This window comes from Pleurodeles waltl, chromosome 2_2, assembly GCF_031143425.1.
Source record: "Pleurodeles waltl isolate 20211129_DDA chromosome 2_2, aPleWal1.hap1.20221129, whole genome shotgun sequence".
Classification (NCBI taxonomy): Eukaryota; Metazoa; Chordata; class Amphibia; order Caudata; family Salamandridae; genus Pleurodeles; species Pleurodeles waltl.
The window spans coordinates 1,023,608,360-1,023,626,179 of record NC_090439.1 but is presented as its reverse complement, the minus strand read 5'-3'; the positions used below and the strand labels follow the sequence as shown (position 1 = coordinate 1,023,626,179).

The 17,820-nt window shown below is 46.7% G+C and overlaps 1 protein-coding gene across 2 annotated transcripts in view; it reads right to left on the bottom strand.

Annotated features, from left to right (window-relative positions):
• EFR3A (EFR3 homolog A) overlaps positions 1-17,820 on the bottom strand; it is a 1,082,041-nt gene that overhangs the window by 65,883 nt on the left and 998,338 nt on the right. For both annotated transcript variants that reach the window (XM_069220764.1, XM_069220765.1), the window contains one exon: positions 2,998-3,047. In XM_069220764.1, coding sequence (XP_069076865.1) covers positions 2,998-3,047 — 50 coding nt within the window. The remainder of the gene's footprint in view (positions 1-2,997; positions 3,048-17,820) is intronic.

The following is a 17,820-nucleotide window of genomic DNA, read 5'->3' as shown; positions in this document are numbered from 1 at the left end:
GTGTTTTATGTGAAAAGTATACATGCTAAAGTAATGATTCAAAGTTCCTAGAGTACTTACCTGCAATACCTTCCAAAAGAGCTATTACATGTAAAATTTGAACCTGTGGTTCTTAAAATAAACTAAGAAAAGATATTTTTCTATAACAAAACCTATTGGCTGGATTTGTCTCTGAGTGTGTGTACCTCATTTATTGTCTATGTGTATGTACAACAAATGCTTAACACTACTCCTTGGATAAGCCTACTGCTCGACCACACTACCACAAAAATAGAGCATTAGTATTATCTCTTTTTACCACTATTTTACCTCTAAGGGGAACCCTTGGACTCTGTGCATGCTATTCCTTACTTTGAAATAGCACATACAGAGCCAACTTCCTACACTGCAACAACGCCACTTGTATTTTACACCGTCGTAAAAACTGGTATACCTTGTATCTTTTAACAAAGCCTGCCAACCCTTGTACTTTCCATGTCATAAAATAATTAGCTTAGTAAGATGTTAAGTCACCTGTGTGCTGTGAGGTAGACTGACTGGGAGTTCCAATCCCACTTCGTCCGCCCCCCACCCTCTACTGTGCCATCTCCCTCCCATCACACACCCAGATATGCAAAACTGTTAGAAACAAATAAAACAAACCCTCTGACATAATGCAGGTATGACAGTGAACTCCGCATCCCAGGCTGTGGCGCCAACTGGAGATCAGCCAAAACCACTGTAATGCTTATATGTAACAATATTAACTACTGTTCAACTTCGAATACACCGTGGTGTATGTGTGGGGTTGCACAGTTGACCAATCAGAAACAAGTTTTGCAAAGTCACATAAGTCAATAGTGCTCAGCCCCTAGGATAAAGACATCAACCTTGCCTCTCTAAGTGTACAGGAGACAGCATGTGTGCTGGGCCCATATTGATTTTCGCATATGAATATAATGACAACATAACTTATAGCAAGTCTTCAGAAGTTTGTGGTGCCACAGATGGGCCGCCACCCATTAGTGCGTATATCTGTTCACCATCCATCTCGGGATATCCGCATTCAGCTGTTCTCTGATTGCCGTGGACGGAGACTGGGTCTTAGCCCGGTGTTCCACTAGCGCCACCGCCTGTGCGCTCTCCTTGGCCGCTTGTTCTTTCGATAGACCAGTCCTTGGTTGACGTCTACTTGTGCCCTGGTTCTCATGTCTTGTGTTCCTTTGATGGTCATGCAGGTGTTTTTTGCGTTGCATTGGTTATACCTGTGCCTTCCATTCATGCTTCTTTCGGTGTGGTATAAAAGGTGGTGTCATCTAGGGTGCTCTGGAGAGTTGCTGGGAATTGCAGCGCATATTTAATAGTGTGCTCTCCGAGTGTGTGCTTGACCAGGAGAAAAGATGTTTGATTACGCTGCACTTCCAGGGTGCAGTCGGGATAAATGTGTACCAGTGCATCCGATATTCTCCAAGGGCCGCGTGCACGGACCATCTGTAGTATGTGGTCTCTGTCTCAATAATTAAAGAGGCGACCCACCACTGGGCACGGAGGGGCCCTCAGGCGGGGAGGTCTACTCATGCCCTGTGGGCTCTTTCAACTGAGAAGAAGGTTGAGTGTTTGCCTTGCAGGACTGTTTGGGATAGCCAATCTTCCATTTAGAGGTCCATGCAGGGGCGCTCCTCAAGTCCCACCACACGTATGTTATTACGACTGGACCATCCTTCCTGGTCCTCTACACGCTGTTGCAGCTGTAACACCTCCTTTGTAAAGCCCTAATATGTGAGGTAGCGTCTGTCACTGATGGTCACGTCAGATACCCTGTTTCTGTGGCTTCCACATGTTCCTTCAACTTCTTATGGTCTTCTCGCAGGTGACCCATATCTGTGCGCAATGCATCAATCTTGGGTTCCAATGTGGTCTTAATGTCAAGTACTGCACTTAATATTTCATTAAATCTCTACGAGTGCTCCACTAGAGTTGTTGCAGCGAGGCATCCGGGGGGGCTTCTGCATTCTCCTAGCGCAACTTCCTCCTGCGCTTCAGAGCCAGTCGCCATGGGTCTGTCTGTTTTGTAGCGACCCATCTCCGTTTCGATGTTCTAACCCGTATGTGGTATTCCGTTGTCACCAGGACTGGCAGAGGGACTTATTGTCAGGGTAACACAGCCAGTGCAAGTCAAAGTACCCAGTCAGTGGTCTGTTCATGAAGGCCCGCACTGTAGAATTACCGTACTTGAAATTGTGTCCAAGTGTATCTCTCAGTGCTGTGGTGTGGGGAGAGCTAATGGCACATTTATCCGGTCAGGGATTCTGCAGAACCCCATCCATGCATCCTCCTTACTTCTTATCCAAGATCTGAGGTGAGCTGCCCATGGAGGGTGTAGGGCGGTAGGAGCAGGGAGAGCCACCCCCCCGCCCAGACCCATCAGTTGACGTCGTCAGGCACCACCGACTTCTCCAGGGGGGCCCTCCCTTCCTATGTGTGCGCAAGTGCAGCCCCCGGCAGGCATCCTCCAGGCTGCAACCACCGCTCACTGCCCAGAGCTGCTTCTGCCTTCACGCGGCGAGCTGCATCCAGGGTTCAGCTCCTCAGCACTCTACACGCTTACCAGGATGCCCGCCGCCCCCGTACAGTATCGTGCCTTGATTCTCTGTCATCTGCAAGCGCACTCCCATGGGCGGGAGGCACTCGGGAGTCTCAGAGCCCGGTCGAAGGTCAACGGTCGTGGGTCCCTATGAGATCCGACCACAGGGCCTCCTGATCCCCATCGCGGCCTCTAAAACGCAGGCAGGCCCGATTCCTTTGGCACAGACGCAATATCCGCCTTGCTGGCTTTGCTGTATAGTTGGAAGCTGGTGTCATGACCTACAATGATCACACGATTATTTGGCAGGGTTGAGGCGTTTAATACAGGATCTCGGAAGGGCCTGGAGCAGAGTTGGATTTAGCCGTCCGCTCCAGTCACCATCTTGGCCACATTCCCCAACTCAATAAACTTAATAGAAACTATCCATTTACCTTATAGTTAACTCCAATATCTGTGCCAGTTTGTCATGAAGCATATTTGCCTAAAGAAAGAAAAACAATATGATTAATTTACATGCAAATCAAAAAGATGAATGTTAGCCCAGTACATTACAGATGGAGAAAATGCATGATTCTAAAGTTCAACTACGAATACAGTGAAAATGATTAGGGCAACAGTAATCACGATGTCGTGCATTAGTTAGTGCTCTATACTAAATATTAGAATGCATACAAAATCACTTTTGAAATACCAATTCACTCAAAATACTCCAAATGAGTGCAAATGCAAATATGGTGCACGCCATGTCCCTGCCAGGCGCACCAGAGGAACACCACAGAATATGTGGTTTCATACCATCACAATGTTTGTAATCAGTGTGATTCATTATTTAGTTTTTTTTTTTTTAATACATTACAGCTGACAAGTGTTTCCCCACAAACATTTTCAGTGCTCCTGTTAAGTCTTTTCAGTCAATTTGGCTCTTTGTTACTAAGGAGCATTTACTTTGTATAATTTAACCATGTCTTTCTTCCTTGAGAAAGAATTAGGTTAAGATCCTCAACTCAAACAAGTGATCCTATTTGAGACAAGGTTTTGTCATGAATAACTACTCATTGCCAGTGGTGTCAGGTCCAAATAGGCATTTTATTGTATTCAGATGATGTTCATCTACAAGGGATATTTGTCCTATGTCTCGTTAATACTAGTAACATCAATTGTGGTGTTTGCAACTTTGAGAATGAGTTCTAATTCGAAGAACAAGTTTCTTACTTTCAGTAACTTTCTGTCTGGTAGATATTCTATTTAACTGTAGATTCCTCACCTCCAGAATATTCCAGGTGCCTGACTGAATCCACAGAATTCTTCAGTAAAGCTCTAAAGTGCATCAGTAGGTGCTACCATGTGGCTCCATGGTGACATCATACCGTCCTGGAAGTGACAGGGGCAATTCTGCATATAACAGCCACCCCTCCACACTGACATAATTTTCTTGTACCTTTCTCCTTCTGCCCTCAGAGGCGGAGCATAGAATACATTGTTTGAGACAGTGTGCTGAACTCCTAGCTAGGACGTTTTTAGTTGTAAAAGAAGCCTGTCCACAGAACAAGGATATTGTTAGTGAGGAATGTGTGGTTAGGTAGAGTATCCACCACAAAAAGTGTTACCGCAGGAAAGTAACTGCTTCTGATGTATACTTCTAACCATAGGTCCCTCACCTTTAGAATAGATACCACGGCTGTACCTCTAAAGGTGGAGGGTCTAAGGAGGGAATTCATACCAAAAAATTCCATAGAACCAAGCAGGTGAAATGTCTTTCCTGCCAGACCTGACTGTATGCACAGATACCCATGTCACAGCCCCGGAGATTACCCAAACAGGTACCCCATTTACAAAGGCCACTCATGGGGCAGCTTCTAGGAACTGTCAAGGTCAAAAGGGAGCACGGAGAACTGAAAGTGCTGGTAGTCTACTTTAAACCACAAGTACCGTCTGTGGGATTGAAGGACAGGGATGTAGAAATATACACCCTGCAAATCCAATGCCACATTCAGTCACCTGGATCGAGGCAGAATTTGAGCATTCTTGAGGAAGAGGCTCAGGTGTCGGAGGTCTGGAATATGACAAAGTCCTCCGTCCTTCTTGGGCACCAAAACGAAGCAAGAGTAGCAGCTAGCCCTGACCTCTGATGTTGGTAGCCTTTCTGTGGCTCTGTTCTCTGAAGCAGTGTAAGATGGAGAACACGGGAGTAGTTGTGGTCTAGACTGCTTTAATAGGGCACAATGGGTGTGGAAACTGTTCTATACGTGAATTTTCAGGTGACACCAAAGAATGGAAAAACAACTGAAAAATCTTCGTTTTGACATCATTCTCTAACAGTAATTACCACAATGTGATTTACATAGTTCTATGTCTTTGTGTGCTTGTTTGTGGGTCAGACATCCCAGATGGTCAAGCAACTGATAGCACAACATAGGAGTCAAATAAGGTGTAAGATTGAAGGGTCCCACTGGTGAAACATTTCAGAGAACAAGGCAACTCTGCAGATGACATCTATTGTCAAGTTGCTGAAGTAATCAATTACTGAAAAGAGGAGGAGACCTGGCAAATCTTATTAACATCAAAGAATACAAATGGATGGACATTTTGAATAATACTGTAATGGGCTCAATGACATGAATGATTCCAAATATGTGGATATGTTTTTCTTTTATTCCTTGTATTTATTGTGCAATTTTGATTAGCATTCTGTGATGCGTAAATATTGAACAAATGGTTGCAGATTTCACATGTGTATACTCTACTGAGCGAGTCTTTCACTGGCCCAGTGACATTTCTGATAGGGTAACAAACAACAGAATTGCTCCCCTTTGGAGGCGTGACACTGGGGGGGCTGGTTTGGGTGCTCGCCGACTTCATAAGTCAGAATAGAACTATAATTTGACATGGCGTGTAAGAGGATATGGAATAGGCTTGCTGCCATGTTAAATAGCAACCATGGAGTTGGATGCCACTGATGCACATTAAGGCTCTCATTACAACCCTGGCGTCAGTGTTAAAGCGGCGGTAATACCGCCAACAGGCCGGCAGTAAAAAAAATGGGATTTGGACCCTGGCGGTGACCGCCATCCAACACCGCCACTTTAACACACCGACCACCAGGGTGGTAATAGCCTCTGGGCTGGAGACTTAGGTCTCCAGCCCGCGGCTGTCACATTCCCACCCTCGGCATTACGACCCGGCCTACTGCCATGGTTTTCATGGTTTCTGTACTGCCACAAAAACCATGGCAGTAGGCACTATCAATGCCAGGGAATCCCTTCCATGGCATTGATAGGGGTCTCCCCCGCATCCTCCCCCACCCGCTCCTGCCCCCCACACATATACACACCCACACGGACACCCATATACACACATGCAAACACGCATACCCATCTCAACCCACGCATGCACACAAACATACCCACACACCAACATACCTTGTCTCACACACATGCATCCACAACATTCACAATCACTCATTCACGCACGCATCCAGCGTGACTCACACCCGCATGCACGCATCCCAAAACATACACACACACACCCATACACCCATACACACAACACCCCTCCACCCCCCTCTCCGGTAGGAGACCTGCCTTACCTGCTTGCAGGGGCCCTCCAGCAGGAGACGGTCCACGGCGCTGCTGTACAGCAGCGTCCGCAAGCAAAACACTGCCAGGCCTTATCATTGCTCATGATACGGTCAGCGGTGTTATGCTGGCGTGGCGGTGCTGTTGTCAGCAGCGCCACCTTACTGCCGTCCGCTGCCATGACTGGCGGCGGTGTTCCACCAGATTCCTGGCGGAATACCGTTGGCGGTCATAATAGGCGTTGCCGGCTGGTAGCCAAGGCGGCGGTATGTTGGGTGTCGTCGCCGTGGCGGTAGGCGGTCATTACCGCTAATGTTGTAATTAAGGCCTAAGTGTTTTCTGATATGAGTGACCCTTATGCTCAGATAACGAACCGTAGAATTGCTCCCCTTTGAAGACTTGACACTGTGGGTGGTTTTGAGGACATACCGACTTCATAGGTAACAATAGAACAATAATTTAAAACGGTGTGTTAGAGGATATGAAATAGGCCTTCCCCCTTTTTGGAATAGCAACCTTGGAGTTGGTTGCCACTGCTTCACATTATGTGGTTTTCTACAAATGATAATACTCCATGATGTGTACACTAGAGTATGAAGTGGTGATATCGTATGACATTATGTTTGGTGGCTTTTGAGTAGTATGGAATTAGTTATTGTGTCTCCCTGACTGGACTTTCTGTGAAAGAGACTAACAATACATCAATTCAGTTTAGCGACAGAGATTTATGAATATCATGTATCCTAGTTCTGTGAGTATGTTGATGGCTAGGACACAGCCTTGGGAGCATCGGTTAAGAACAGGATACTCTCAAGATGGCGATCAGAGGGTGACAGTCTAGTGGCAAGGCCAGGCGCAGGTAGATAACGCTAGCGAATCTGCAGCGTCTTCCCTATGTGTGTCATAGTGGAGGTGGAAGTAGATTCGTCATCTCCCGGGCATGCTTATAACTGAATTGAGTGATTTATCTCCCCGTGTTAGACACTGGCCAACAAGATGAATTTCAAATAAGTTACTAGTTGGATTTTATGTCATATTCTGGAACTATTAACCTTTTGGACCTAGTATTAGAGGTAATAATAATTTTCTGTATTTTCAGTTACTAACAGAAGTGTGGCGTAACAGGGAAGGAATAGGATCCACTTTCGCTACTCTGGATGATATGCAAGTTATATATGTGCAAACTGCCACAGTTTTGGACATGGGTCTTACACATATGAAAGCGATATTCACTCATAGTGAGATGGCCTCTATATTATAATTTATTACAGTATTTCGACCCAAGCTTGACTAGAGTTGTGACGGGAATGAAAAGCAGTCCACACTTCCTTGTAAGTCTACCGCATTTTGGCATATCTAAAGGAGCATGAAATGTAGGGATGGTTTCACTCTTAGGTGATTCTTCCTTTCTGACACTCCCTTGGGTAGGGTTTGTGATTGACAGTGGGTGTTCGTGCACAAACACTGTGGACAATGGATGTTCAGATCACTCAGGAATATCACTTGGGTGTCCAAGATGCTTCCTGTAATTGGTGTTGGGGACGCACAGGGTTGAAAGACCTGATGAGGCTACCTTAGTTTGATACTGACTTCTGCTTGACCTGGATTTACCGCCACTTCTTTTTAATTCCTTAAGTGTGAGTGGTAGACAGTGGCATCCTGAGGAAACCCCATAAATCATTCGGGGTCAAAACTATGACATATGTTAAGAACCTGGTGTAAAAATAAAGGAGAAGCCCTGACAGACAGTCTACCTTACACATTTACCACTTTGACTGTTGGGAAATGTACAGTGTATTATAATTATGTGTTGCCTGGATTTGTATTTTTTTTAAGTCAGCACAGCGCCATCTGCACGCTTGATTCACTTGTCCCACACCCTGCAATATCGTACTATCATACTGTGAAAATCATAATTAATATACAGATGATTACACTGATTTAAGAGTTTGGCGCTGTTCATTTGACTCAGAGCAATTATCATGACATGAAAGTTGTTTTCAATTTAATTGAATGCTAAAATTAACTCAAGAAACATACAAAGCTCTGAGACTGGTGAGGCATAAAGCTCTGATCAAAATTAGTCCCACATGACAATTGTGTTATATTGATTGTGGTCTAGACAGCAGGTTTGAAGGGGTGGAAAGTAAGTGGGGGGCCTAATGCACTGAAAAATGTGAGCAGCATCCCTCTGTATGATGTGATATCCACCGGTTGAGGTAAAAATGTATCTGCCTCCAACTGGGTGACAGTACACAGTTGAGGTTAAAATAAAGCAGTATTGCAGCAGTGGCAGCTGTGTGTGGGAGAAAAGCAGGAGATTGGGGAGTTTGTTGCCTTTGGGGGCCAGGCACTGGTGAGCCGATTCCTGACCTCTACCTTGAAAGGATTGGGAGATTTGTTACTGAGGAGGCAGAAGGTGCTATAAGGAGGTTGCACAGAGAGTCACCTGGCTAATGACATGGACACCAAAAAAGGCAGTTTTAATTTTCAAAAGCCTAAAAAGTCTACTGTGTAGGCAAGGTTTGACAAGGACTTTGATAAATCCCTCCTCTGAAGCCTCGAAAGGGGCGATATGGTTAGGGAAATGGCTGCTTTCCTTGAAACACTTTAATGCTGAGTCTGCCTTGACTCCTCAAATGGCATGTCCGTGAAGGACTGTTGAACATCATTGGAAACGTCCATCGATCTCATCCAAACGTGACAACAAAGCACCACACTGGTATCAACTGCCCTACCCTGGCAGTCAGCAGTGTCCAAGCCTGACCTGATCACATACTTTCCTGCATAAGGACCGTCTTGAATTACTTGTTGAAGGTTGGCATGAAGGTCACCTGGGACAGTCGGCAAGGTATAGCTCAACTTGTCCTACAACGCATGCAAGTAACGCCCTGGAAGGCAACTCTACTTGATAGATTGGAGAGCAAGACTGGCATTGGAAAACATTTGTTCCCCAAATGTCACCACACTCCGTTTGGCAGGAGCTGGTCTATGTCATCAAGCTAGTTGTGTAATAACAGGGAGGCAAGACCCTGGCTTTGCCCCGGAGGATGAATGTTAGGGCCTTAGGGAATGGAAGCAGGGATTCTGAATAGGGCTGTCCTGGCTGCAGAACCTCAGTCAATAAGTTTGTCTTAAGTCTACTGAGGGAAGATGGAAATAAAGAACTTCTGCCTTTTAATTATCATAGCGAAAGAAGACAGACTCCTCTGTAGAGGGGTCATGTGGAGAATTCAGTCCAGTATCTGGGAAGGTATCAGGACACAGTCCTCTTGGAGGTCCAGAAGAAGATTGTCGTTGTATACTTAATGTTTCTCATCACCATCATTACTGTATGCTTAGTATTCATCATAACCATCATGGTCAATATGTGGCTATGGGTCTGCAAATCTATGGGTCAGCTGAAGCATATCAGAATTAGAATGTGGTTTTGGAGTTCAAGGTGGGCGCAACTTCGACTGAGGTTGCAACAAGATCTCTTCTGAGCTCAAAAGGAGATTGGGTCAAAAGATCTATGGGCTCCTCCTTGGGCATCGCTGCCAGCATTGACGTATGATGAGCTGGTGCTACTGCACCAGGGAAGCAGTCAAAGGAGGCACTGCGCCTGGAGTGAGGTTAAGTGCAGTCTGCGTTGGGAACAAAGTCGCTGGCAGTAACCTGACTGGAGGCCTCTTCGCATCCTTGAATTATTTAATTCATTTGAATAAATTATATTATTTATAAAGAGTGGAGCTATTCCTCCAGAAAAGATATGAAGGACTTCTGGACCACCAAGGACCCATTCTCAAAGAAAAGGAACAGCCGTGAGTCATCGGCACATGGGATTATTTTGACACCAAATGACTCCACCAAAGGGGCAAGTAGGGCTACATATATTTTGCAGAGTTCTTCTTAAAGGTTTCCAATGTGGTACACCCTTTTAAGAGCTTTGGTGACCGAAGCATAAGGTGTCATCCACACAGCCTGTCCTCGCTGTTGTGAAACGGAATGTAAAACAGAGTGAATCAAGTGTAACTCCCAAATTCCAATTTCCCTAAGAAACTGAAGAAGTATGGGGTGTGCGAACCTTACAATCAAGATGTCATTTTTTCCTAGTGACAACTTGATGGATTGATGGGGACAAAAGGCCCTTTAGCCTCCTTGAAGACCTGAATTTGTTGAGGCATTGCAGATGGCTCTGGGAACTCAAGCTAGATCTGGACTAGTGCGGGACTCAAGTCCATGGTGGACAACTGTAATCTGGAGGTACTCTGATGTCCATGTAACATCTCCTGATGAGTAGTGGGAAGAAGGGTGAGCTTTGTTTGGACTTCTAATGTCTTTAATTCTTTATCTTACCCAAAGATTTGGAGTGTGATGAAGTTCTTTCTCAGAAGTGTTCTTGGGGTGGGAGAATGTGTCCACGACTCCTATTGGGATCTGGCCATCTGAACCTTGCCACAATGCTCAGCGCCAGAGTTTGGCCTGGCTGTCCTGAATAGCCTTTGGGTTCAATTGTTTGCATTTGTTGCACAACTTTGGGTCATGCGAGGACCTGAGACACTAGAGACAGACCTTGTGCAGGTCTGTCACTTACCTTTATAGGGTTTGAAGCTTGTCGTTTTAAAGGGAGACATGTCCTCTGTATATTGGAGACATTTGCAAAGGAAAAGAACAAGTACTACGGTTAACACCTTATGTGGTAGAGACTATCTAGCTGCACATTCCTTACCTTAGAATAATCCCGAGGTGTCAGACTAATCGTGAAGGTTTTTGAGAAGTATCCCTGCGTGCCAGCAGGTGGCGTCGTTCGGCTCCGTGTGGCATCACAGGCGTCTTCTGCACCAGAAGTGACGTGTGTGTTACCTATATAAGTGCCACCTCATTGATGTCAGTTACTTTTGCGACTTTCCAAGCGAGGAGCACAGACCAACGATGAGCACTGACAGCTGATAAAACAAACGAGGGCCTTAAAAGAGAGTTCCCTACGCTGCAATAGGTTTTCAGAATGAGGAAGCTAGATAAGGAATCTGCAGCTAGATAAAGTCTCTTCCAGACAAGGCATTACCAAAGGTAAGTAACTTGTTCATCTGATAGAGACTTCTAGCCAAATAATCCTTACCTTAGAACAGATACCCAAGCAATAGCTCCCCGAAGGTGGTACTGTGAATCAAATAAATCAGAAAGTCCTTCAGAACCAAATGGATGAAGTGCCTGCCACAATGGACCTGACTGTCCAAGCAGTACTGTTTGGTGAAGTTATGCAGTGAGGACCACGTTCCTGCCTGTCAGTTGTCCAGGACTGGGACACTGCATGCTAACGAAGCAGTTGCAGCCTTGGCTCTGGTGGAGTGAGCATGCAAGTCCTACGGGGGGGTTGCTTTTTGGTCAAAGTGTAGCAGATCTTGATTCATAAGACAATTCATTGTAAGGTGGCCCTTTTCTGCCATGTCTTTTTTTTGCGCCCACATAGCCCATGAAGCATTGATTGTTCACTCAGAATTATTTTGTGTATTTAAAGTAGAACAACAAAGCTCTTTTTGGGGCAGATGGTGGAGGCTCTTTTCTCTTTGGAGGGATTAGACAGAGCAAAGAAAAGTAGGCAGGTGATGTTCTGGCCTACATGCAAGACAGCCAGAACAGTCAGAAGGACGCACCAATTCGGAGAACCAGCTTGTCCACATAAAAGGTGCTGTAAGGAGGTTGAGCAGAGAGCCACCTGACCAATTATATGAACACCAAAAAAGCAGTTTTAACTGCCAAAAGCCTAATAAGTCTACTGTGCAGAGTCTCGAATGGCACATACATGAGAATGGTAAGGACCAATTTGAGGTCCCACTCATGCGTAGGGTGTAGGTGGAAAGATATGCTGCAGGCCTTTAGGGAAACTAGCTACAGCAGGTGACTGAAAGACGGTTGGTCCAGCAGCCATAGGAATTCTCAGATGGCAGAAAGAGAACCCTTATCTGTGCCTAAAGGTGAGCCCTGCTGGGCCAAAGACAATGCAAAAAGAACTTATGAGAGAGGTGCAGATAGGGTATTCAACACTTAAGGAATCACATCATGAGAAAAACTTGTCTAACGGCAGGCGTATACCGACTTGGAGGGATGCCTAGCTGACAGAATAATATCACAGACTTCGGGATGGAAGTCGATAGCTGTCAACTATTGCTGCTCAATCTCCACGCATGAAAGGGGAGAGTGTGTGGGATTGGGCACAGAACACTCCAATGTTGGTGTGATAGAAGATCCTCCCGAAGAGGCAGCCTTACTGGAGGACTGATCATGCTCAAGAGCTCAGGATACCAGATTCTCTGTGCCCAATAGGGAGCCATAAGAATGATTTGGGTCCAGTCATTCCTGATCTGCTTGAGAGCTCTGGTCCAGAGTGGTATTGGTGGAAAAGATTATAGAATGCAGGAGCTCCACACAAGATGAAAAGTGTCTCTGAGTGAGAGTCACCTTGGAAACTCCAGCATACAAAATTGCTGACAGTGTGTATTCTCTAAGATGGCGAACAGATCTAACCAAGGTTCTACTGCTTGAAGAGTCCTTGCAACACATTCGTATGGAGACACAGTTTGTGATCGCCTAGGCATCTCCAGCTGAGTTTGCCCGCTCTGGCGTTCAGAGAGCCCACCACTTATTGAACCACCAGGAAAGTGTCCTGTTGTTCTAGTCATGTCCAGAGATACAAGGCCTCTTGACAAAGGGTCCACGTCCCCACCCCGTCCTGTTTACTGTAACACCCCCCCATGGCAGTGGTGTTGTCCATGAATACCTGCACCAGTCTTTCCTTGATCTAAAGAAGAAAGGCTTTCAGTGCCAAGCAAATCGCCTGGAGCTCCAACAGACTGATGTGGAGCTCACACTCCACCAGAGACTACGCCTCTGATCCCCACCTCTCCCAGTGGTTGCCCCAGCTCATGATTGGTGCATCTGTCACTAAAGTCAGTACCAGTTGAGGAGGGGAGAGAGGTCTGCTACTGACCCAATCGCAGTTCGTCAGGCACCACTGCAGATCTTTTGAGGTTCCCTACGAGATCATGTCAGAAAGATTTCTCTGATGATGTGCCCTCTGGGTCTTCAGGTCCCATTGCAGAGCGGGCATATGTCATTGGGCATGGGTAACCAGCAGGATACCAGGGGGCCACAAGGCCCAACTGCCTCAGAGACAGTCTGACCGAAATCCAGCCTAGAGGCTGAAACTTTGGAATTATAGCCTAAATGTACCAGACTCGTCGTCAGGAGGCTAGGCCTGGCTCTGATAAAAAAAAAAAAAAGAGCTTCTGAGACAGAGTCTGTCAGGTGCGACTTCAGAACGTTGACAGTGAATCTCAGCCAATGCACTAGGTTTGCTGTAGTCTGAACGTGGGAGACAACTGCCCGGGCTTCAAAGGCCAGTTGCCAACCTCCGCAGTTGAGTGGCAACCACAACCATCACTTTTGCACCTGAGGGGCGATGGAAAGGCAGAAAGGGAGCACAGCAAACTGAAAGATTTCTTGGCCCATCATGAATCGCAGGTATCATCTGTGGGCAGGCAGGATGGGGATGTAGAAATATGCATCCTGCAAGTCCAACACTATACTCCACGTTTTTTCGGTTGAGGGCATTCAGAATTTGGGGAGTGTCAGCATTTTAAATATCACTTTTCTGAAGAAGAGGTTGAGAAGGCACAGATCTAGGATACAACATCCCCTGTCCTTCTTTGGCTCCAGAAATTAGCGGGAATAACAACCACAACCTACTTCAGGTGCTCCCTTAGCCAAGACAGCCCACCCTTCTTGACGGAGCAAGGAGAGATGGTTCTCCATCAGCTCACCATAAGTGCATGGCATAGGTGGTGAGGTAGTCAGAAATGGGAGGCACCAGCCCTTTTAGATGATCTGAAGAAAACAGCGGTCTGTGCCACTGACCGCTAGTGGGACAGGTGATGGCATATTCATATCCTGCCTCCCCACTGGATGCTCATGATGGTCGAAGGGCACACTAAAGAGGCTTTGAGGCAGAGGCTGCTGGGGGAGTGGTGGACTGACTCGACTGCCTGCCGCCTATTTCATGCTGCTAAAGGGACCCATACCCTCGGCCACCAAAAGGTTGGGAAATCTGTTGGCCCTGGGAGGTAATGGGTGGAGACCCCCTCCATGGCCACAAACAGGGCGGAAGGTGGACTGGGTTAACAAGGGGCCGTAGGCAAGCCCAAGGTCCTGGGCTGTAGCTCTGCTATCCTTAAAGCGCCCCAATGCTGAATCCCACTTTTCTCAAAAGAGGAGATAGCCACTGAAGGACATGTCCATAAGGGAAGACTGTACATACTCTGAAAAACCTGTTGTTGTTAGCCAGGTTTAGCACCGCAAGGTGAATGATGAAGAAATCTCTATGTGAAACAAGTCGATTCTATGGAGCCCACACCGTATGGTGAACTTTATTGCATCTCGCCCAACAGCAACAGCCTGGGTAAGTATGGCACGGGACTCCTCTGAGACCAAAGTCAGCACAAGCCCAAACCAAGTCCCAGATGGAATGGGAATAACAACCCAAAAGGCATGCAGTGTTTATCGTCTGCAATGTTTGGTTGGCAGAAGAGAACATTCTGAGTAGTCCAGCCTCTTGGAGTACCTATCCGGTGGACTGGTGGGGAACGCGTTGGGTTAGTCCTGGACATGGAGGCTTGTACAGCCAAGCTCTCTGGGCTGGGGTGTTAGGAGAGGAAACTAGGATTCCCCAGGAGCATGGTGATGAGGGCAGGCAAATGTCCTATGCACAGAAGCCCCTGTGGAGGTCTTGGACCAGGCCCTACACGTAGGACATATGTAAGGGAGTCACTGAATGGGAGAAAGGGGAACCTCCAGGCTGAAGCACCTCTGTCAAGACGTTCATCTTGACTGCCCCTGTGGGCAACTGAGACACCCTACGCACGACCACTGGAAAAAAAGCTCTCTCCTCTGTAGCCACGGTAGGAGGAGAGACTAAGCCAGTGTTGGTGAGGTGTCTAAACCACTGGCCTCCGCCAGTTCCTCATACCAGTTGTCCTGTTCTAACTCAGGGACCCGGTAAACATAAGGGTCTATAGACCCCTCCCATTAATCTCCTGCTCCAGGCTTATCAAAAAATTAAGTCAATGGCTCCACTGCGCATGCACCCGGTCAGCACCGGAGTCTGTGTCAGACGCTGCCGATCTGGCTTTGTGTTGGAGTCGTGAATATAGATTAGGGGGGCCCTGCCTAAGGGCGTCCACACTGCAGCGGTTGTCGAGGAAGAGCTTTTCCTCACCAACGGCTCTGCTCTAGATCCAGCAAGGGATCCTTGGGGCCTGACAGGTGCCAAAGGCAAACCCTTCGGTGTCAATCCAGTAGGAGCCCCCCTCCAGTGCCCAGGAGACCTGAAACCACTCAGGAGGGGCCAAGCTGCCCAAATATGAGGCGCATGGCCTCATAAAACTCTTCCAGCTGGGCAGGGTTGCTCCAGGAAAATCAGGAAAGCGGAGAGCAGACCCAGGTTCAGGTTCCAGCCACATACAGGGCCTGGCATGCCGATGCTCCTGGGGCTCACTGAAGACTTAGATGGCCATGCCAAAGTGGAAGATCTCTTCGATGTCTTGGATTTCTTGTGCCTGTCGGACTTACCCGATTGCCCCAACAACTTGGAGTGCGAAGACAAACACCAGGAAGGGCTCTGCAAACAGTCCCGGGACCTTCCATGTGTAAGGGACCACAAGCGGGCAGCGAGGAGCTTGAGGGACTGCCCCCTCAGTGCTTTGGGATGCATGGTGCTGCAGTCCTTGCAGGTCTTGGAGTTGTGATCCTGCTCCAAACACCACAAACACAACAAGTGAGGATCCGTCAGCAACATTTACCTGCGACAGGCCCTACATGGTTTAAAACTAGCCGCTTTCTTGGGTGACATCCTTCACACCAGGAGAAAAATCTCAAAAAAAGTTTGACAAAACATTGAAGAAAGGCAGCTGAAAAGTGAGTGAGGGGTAGATCAAACCTTATCGGCCGTATCTGGCAAGGAAGGGAAAGAACTGACATCAGTGTACCAGGCTGGCACCTATATAGGTATTGTGCATGTGACTTATGTCACAAACTGCAACAAAGCCATGGGGAGTCTAAAAACTACAAATACTGATGCCCAAGGGTACAGCTCAAAAATCTTCTGGATCAAGTCTGACACCTGAGGGTTATTCGAAAATAAGAAATCTGCGGCTAGAAGTCTCTCTCAGATTGTTCTGTCAAGAAACAGAAATCAAGGTAGCGACCTCCAGATCTGTACTAGAAGGCGCAGAAAAAAGGAACAGACACGGACGCTCAGAGGTGCCGGTTATATTTTGTTCCAGCGTCATTCCGAGGCAGGATAGATCTGGCGAGGAGCCACATGATGCCACCTACCGGCCCACAAGGGAATTGCTGAGGAAAAAATCTTCAGATTCTGTGTGGCACCTGGTGATATTCACAAGGTGAGGAACCTACGGTTAAAAGTATCCATCAGAAACAACTGTGAGACCGGAATTAATATGCCTATAAATGTCCAGCACCTGTGTAATGCCAAAAATCTAATTGCTCCGATATGTAAAGTACCACCGTAGTGCAAGAATTCACACTGCCAACATGCATCGCACCCCAATTACCATTCTCTCTTTGACCACCCATGCCTCTTCACCTCCTGTTCACAGAGGCATAGACCGCAATCTGTACCTTCCAGGGACGGTTGGTCTGGGAATGTGGGTATCTGGACCTACAAAGGCTGTTCATCCACCATTTTTCTGAGTGCCAGATACGGAGTATAGAATTGCAGAGCTAGATTAAATATGAACTTAATTTTTCCACCACAGTAATTCTGCTTTCTGAATGCCAGGGATACAGGGGACCTCCCATTCCACTGGAGACATCCGTGGATTAAACCTTCGACACTCATATGCATGCTGGTTGCTTGTTTTCCAACTTGGAAGAACAATCAACCCATAAATTGGTGCCACTTTGGGGTGTAATCAGGCTGCTCATTTGGCTCCAGGCAATGTCAGACGGCTTGGGCTAGAATCACGCCATGAGCGTTTTCAGGGCTAGATGATGGGCAACTAATATAGCCTGAAAGCAGCACTCTAGCCTCCAGCATACTGGGAGTATTTGAGTTGCCCAGCAGACCAGTCAGGTCATGGCATGGGGTGACCAGAAAAGAATCCCTCACATCACGTTTTTGCAGCAGCATTAATCAGATGACAGCAGCAACACTGGGCATTGTAGCAGAACCTCCAGCAGCTAAACAACAAGTCTGGGTGTGTATAAGAAGTGTGATCATTAACAAAGCAGCACAATCAGACATGTACTAGATGTGATACAGACACAACAGAAGGAAAAGTTACTTTTAATTCCAGTTCTGCATAGCAGGAACCCAAGTGAAGTGATAAACACAGAATATTCCTGTCAATGTGCGGGGACATAGTAAGCCTTCTTTTCTATAATATAGAAGAGAAACCTTCACAGGAGGCAGACTTTTCAAAATAAGCCATATGTCATTTCCAGCGAGTTAAGCGGGAACAATTCTGTGGACATGTTCTCAATGGCACCTGGCTGAAAAATTTTAGCCTCCCGAGTTAGAAATATGGGCAACCCTTTATTTCAGTAGAGATAAATGAAGAAAAAGAATACATGTTAAGCTAAAGTGCACTTTGTCAAAAAGGAGACACCGTACCTATAAAA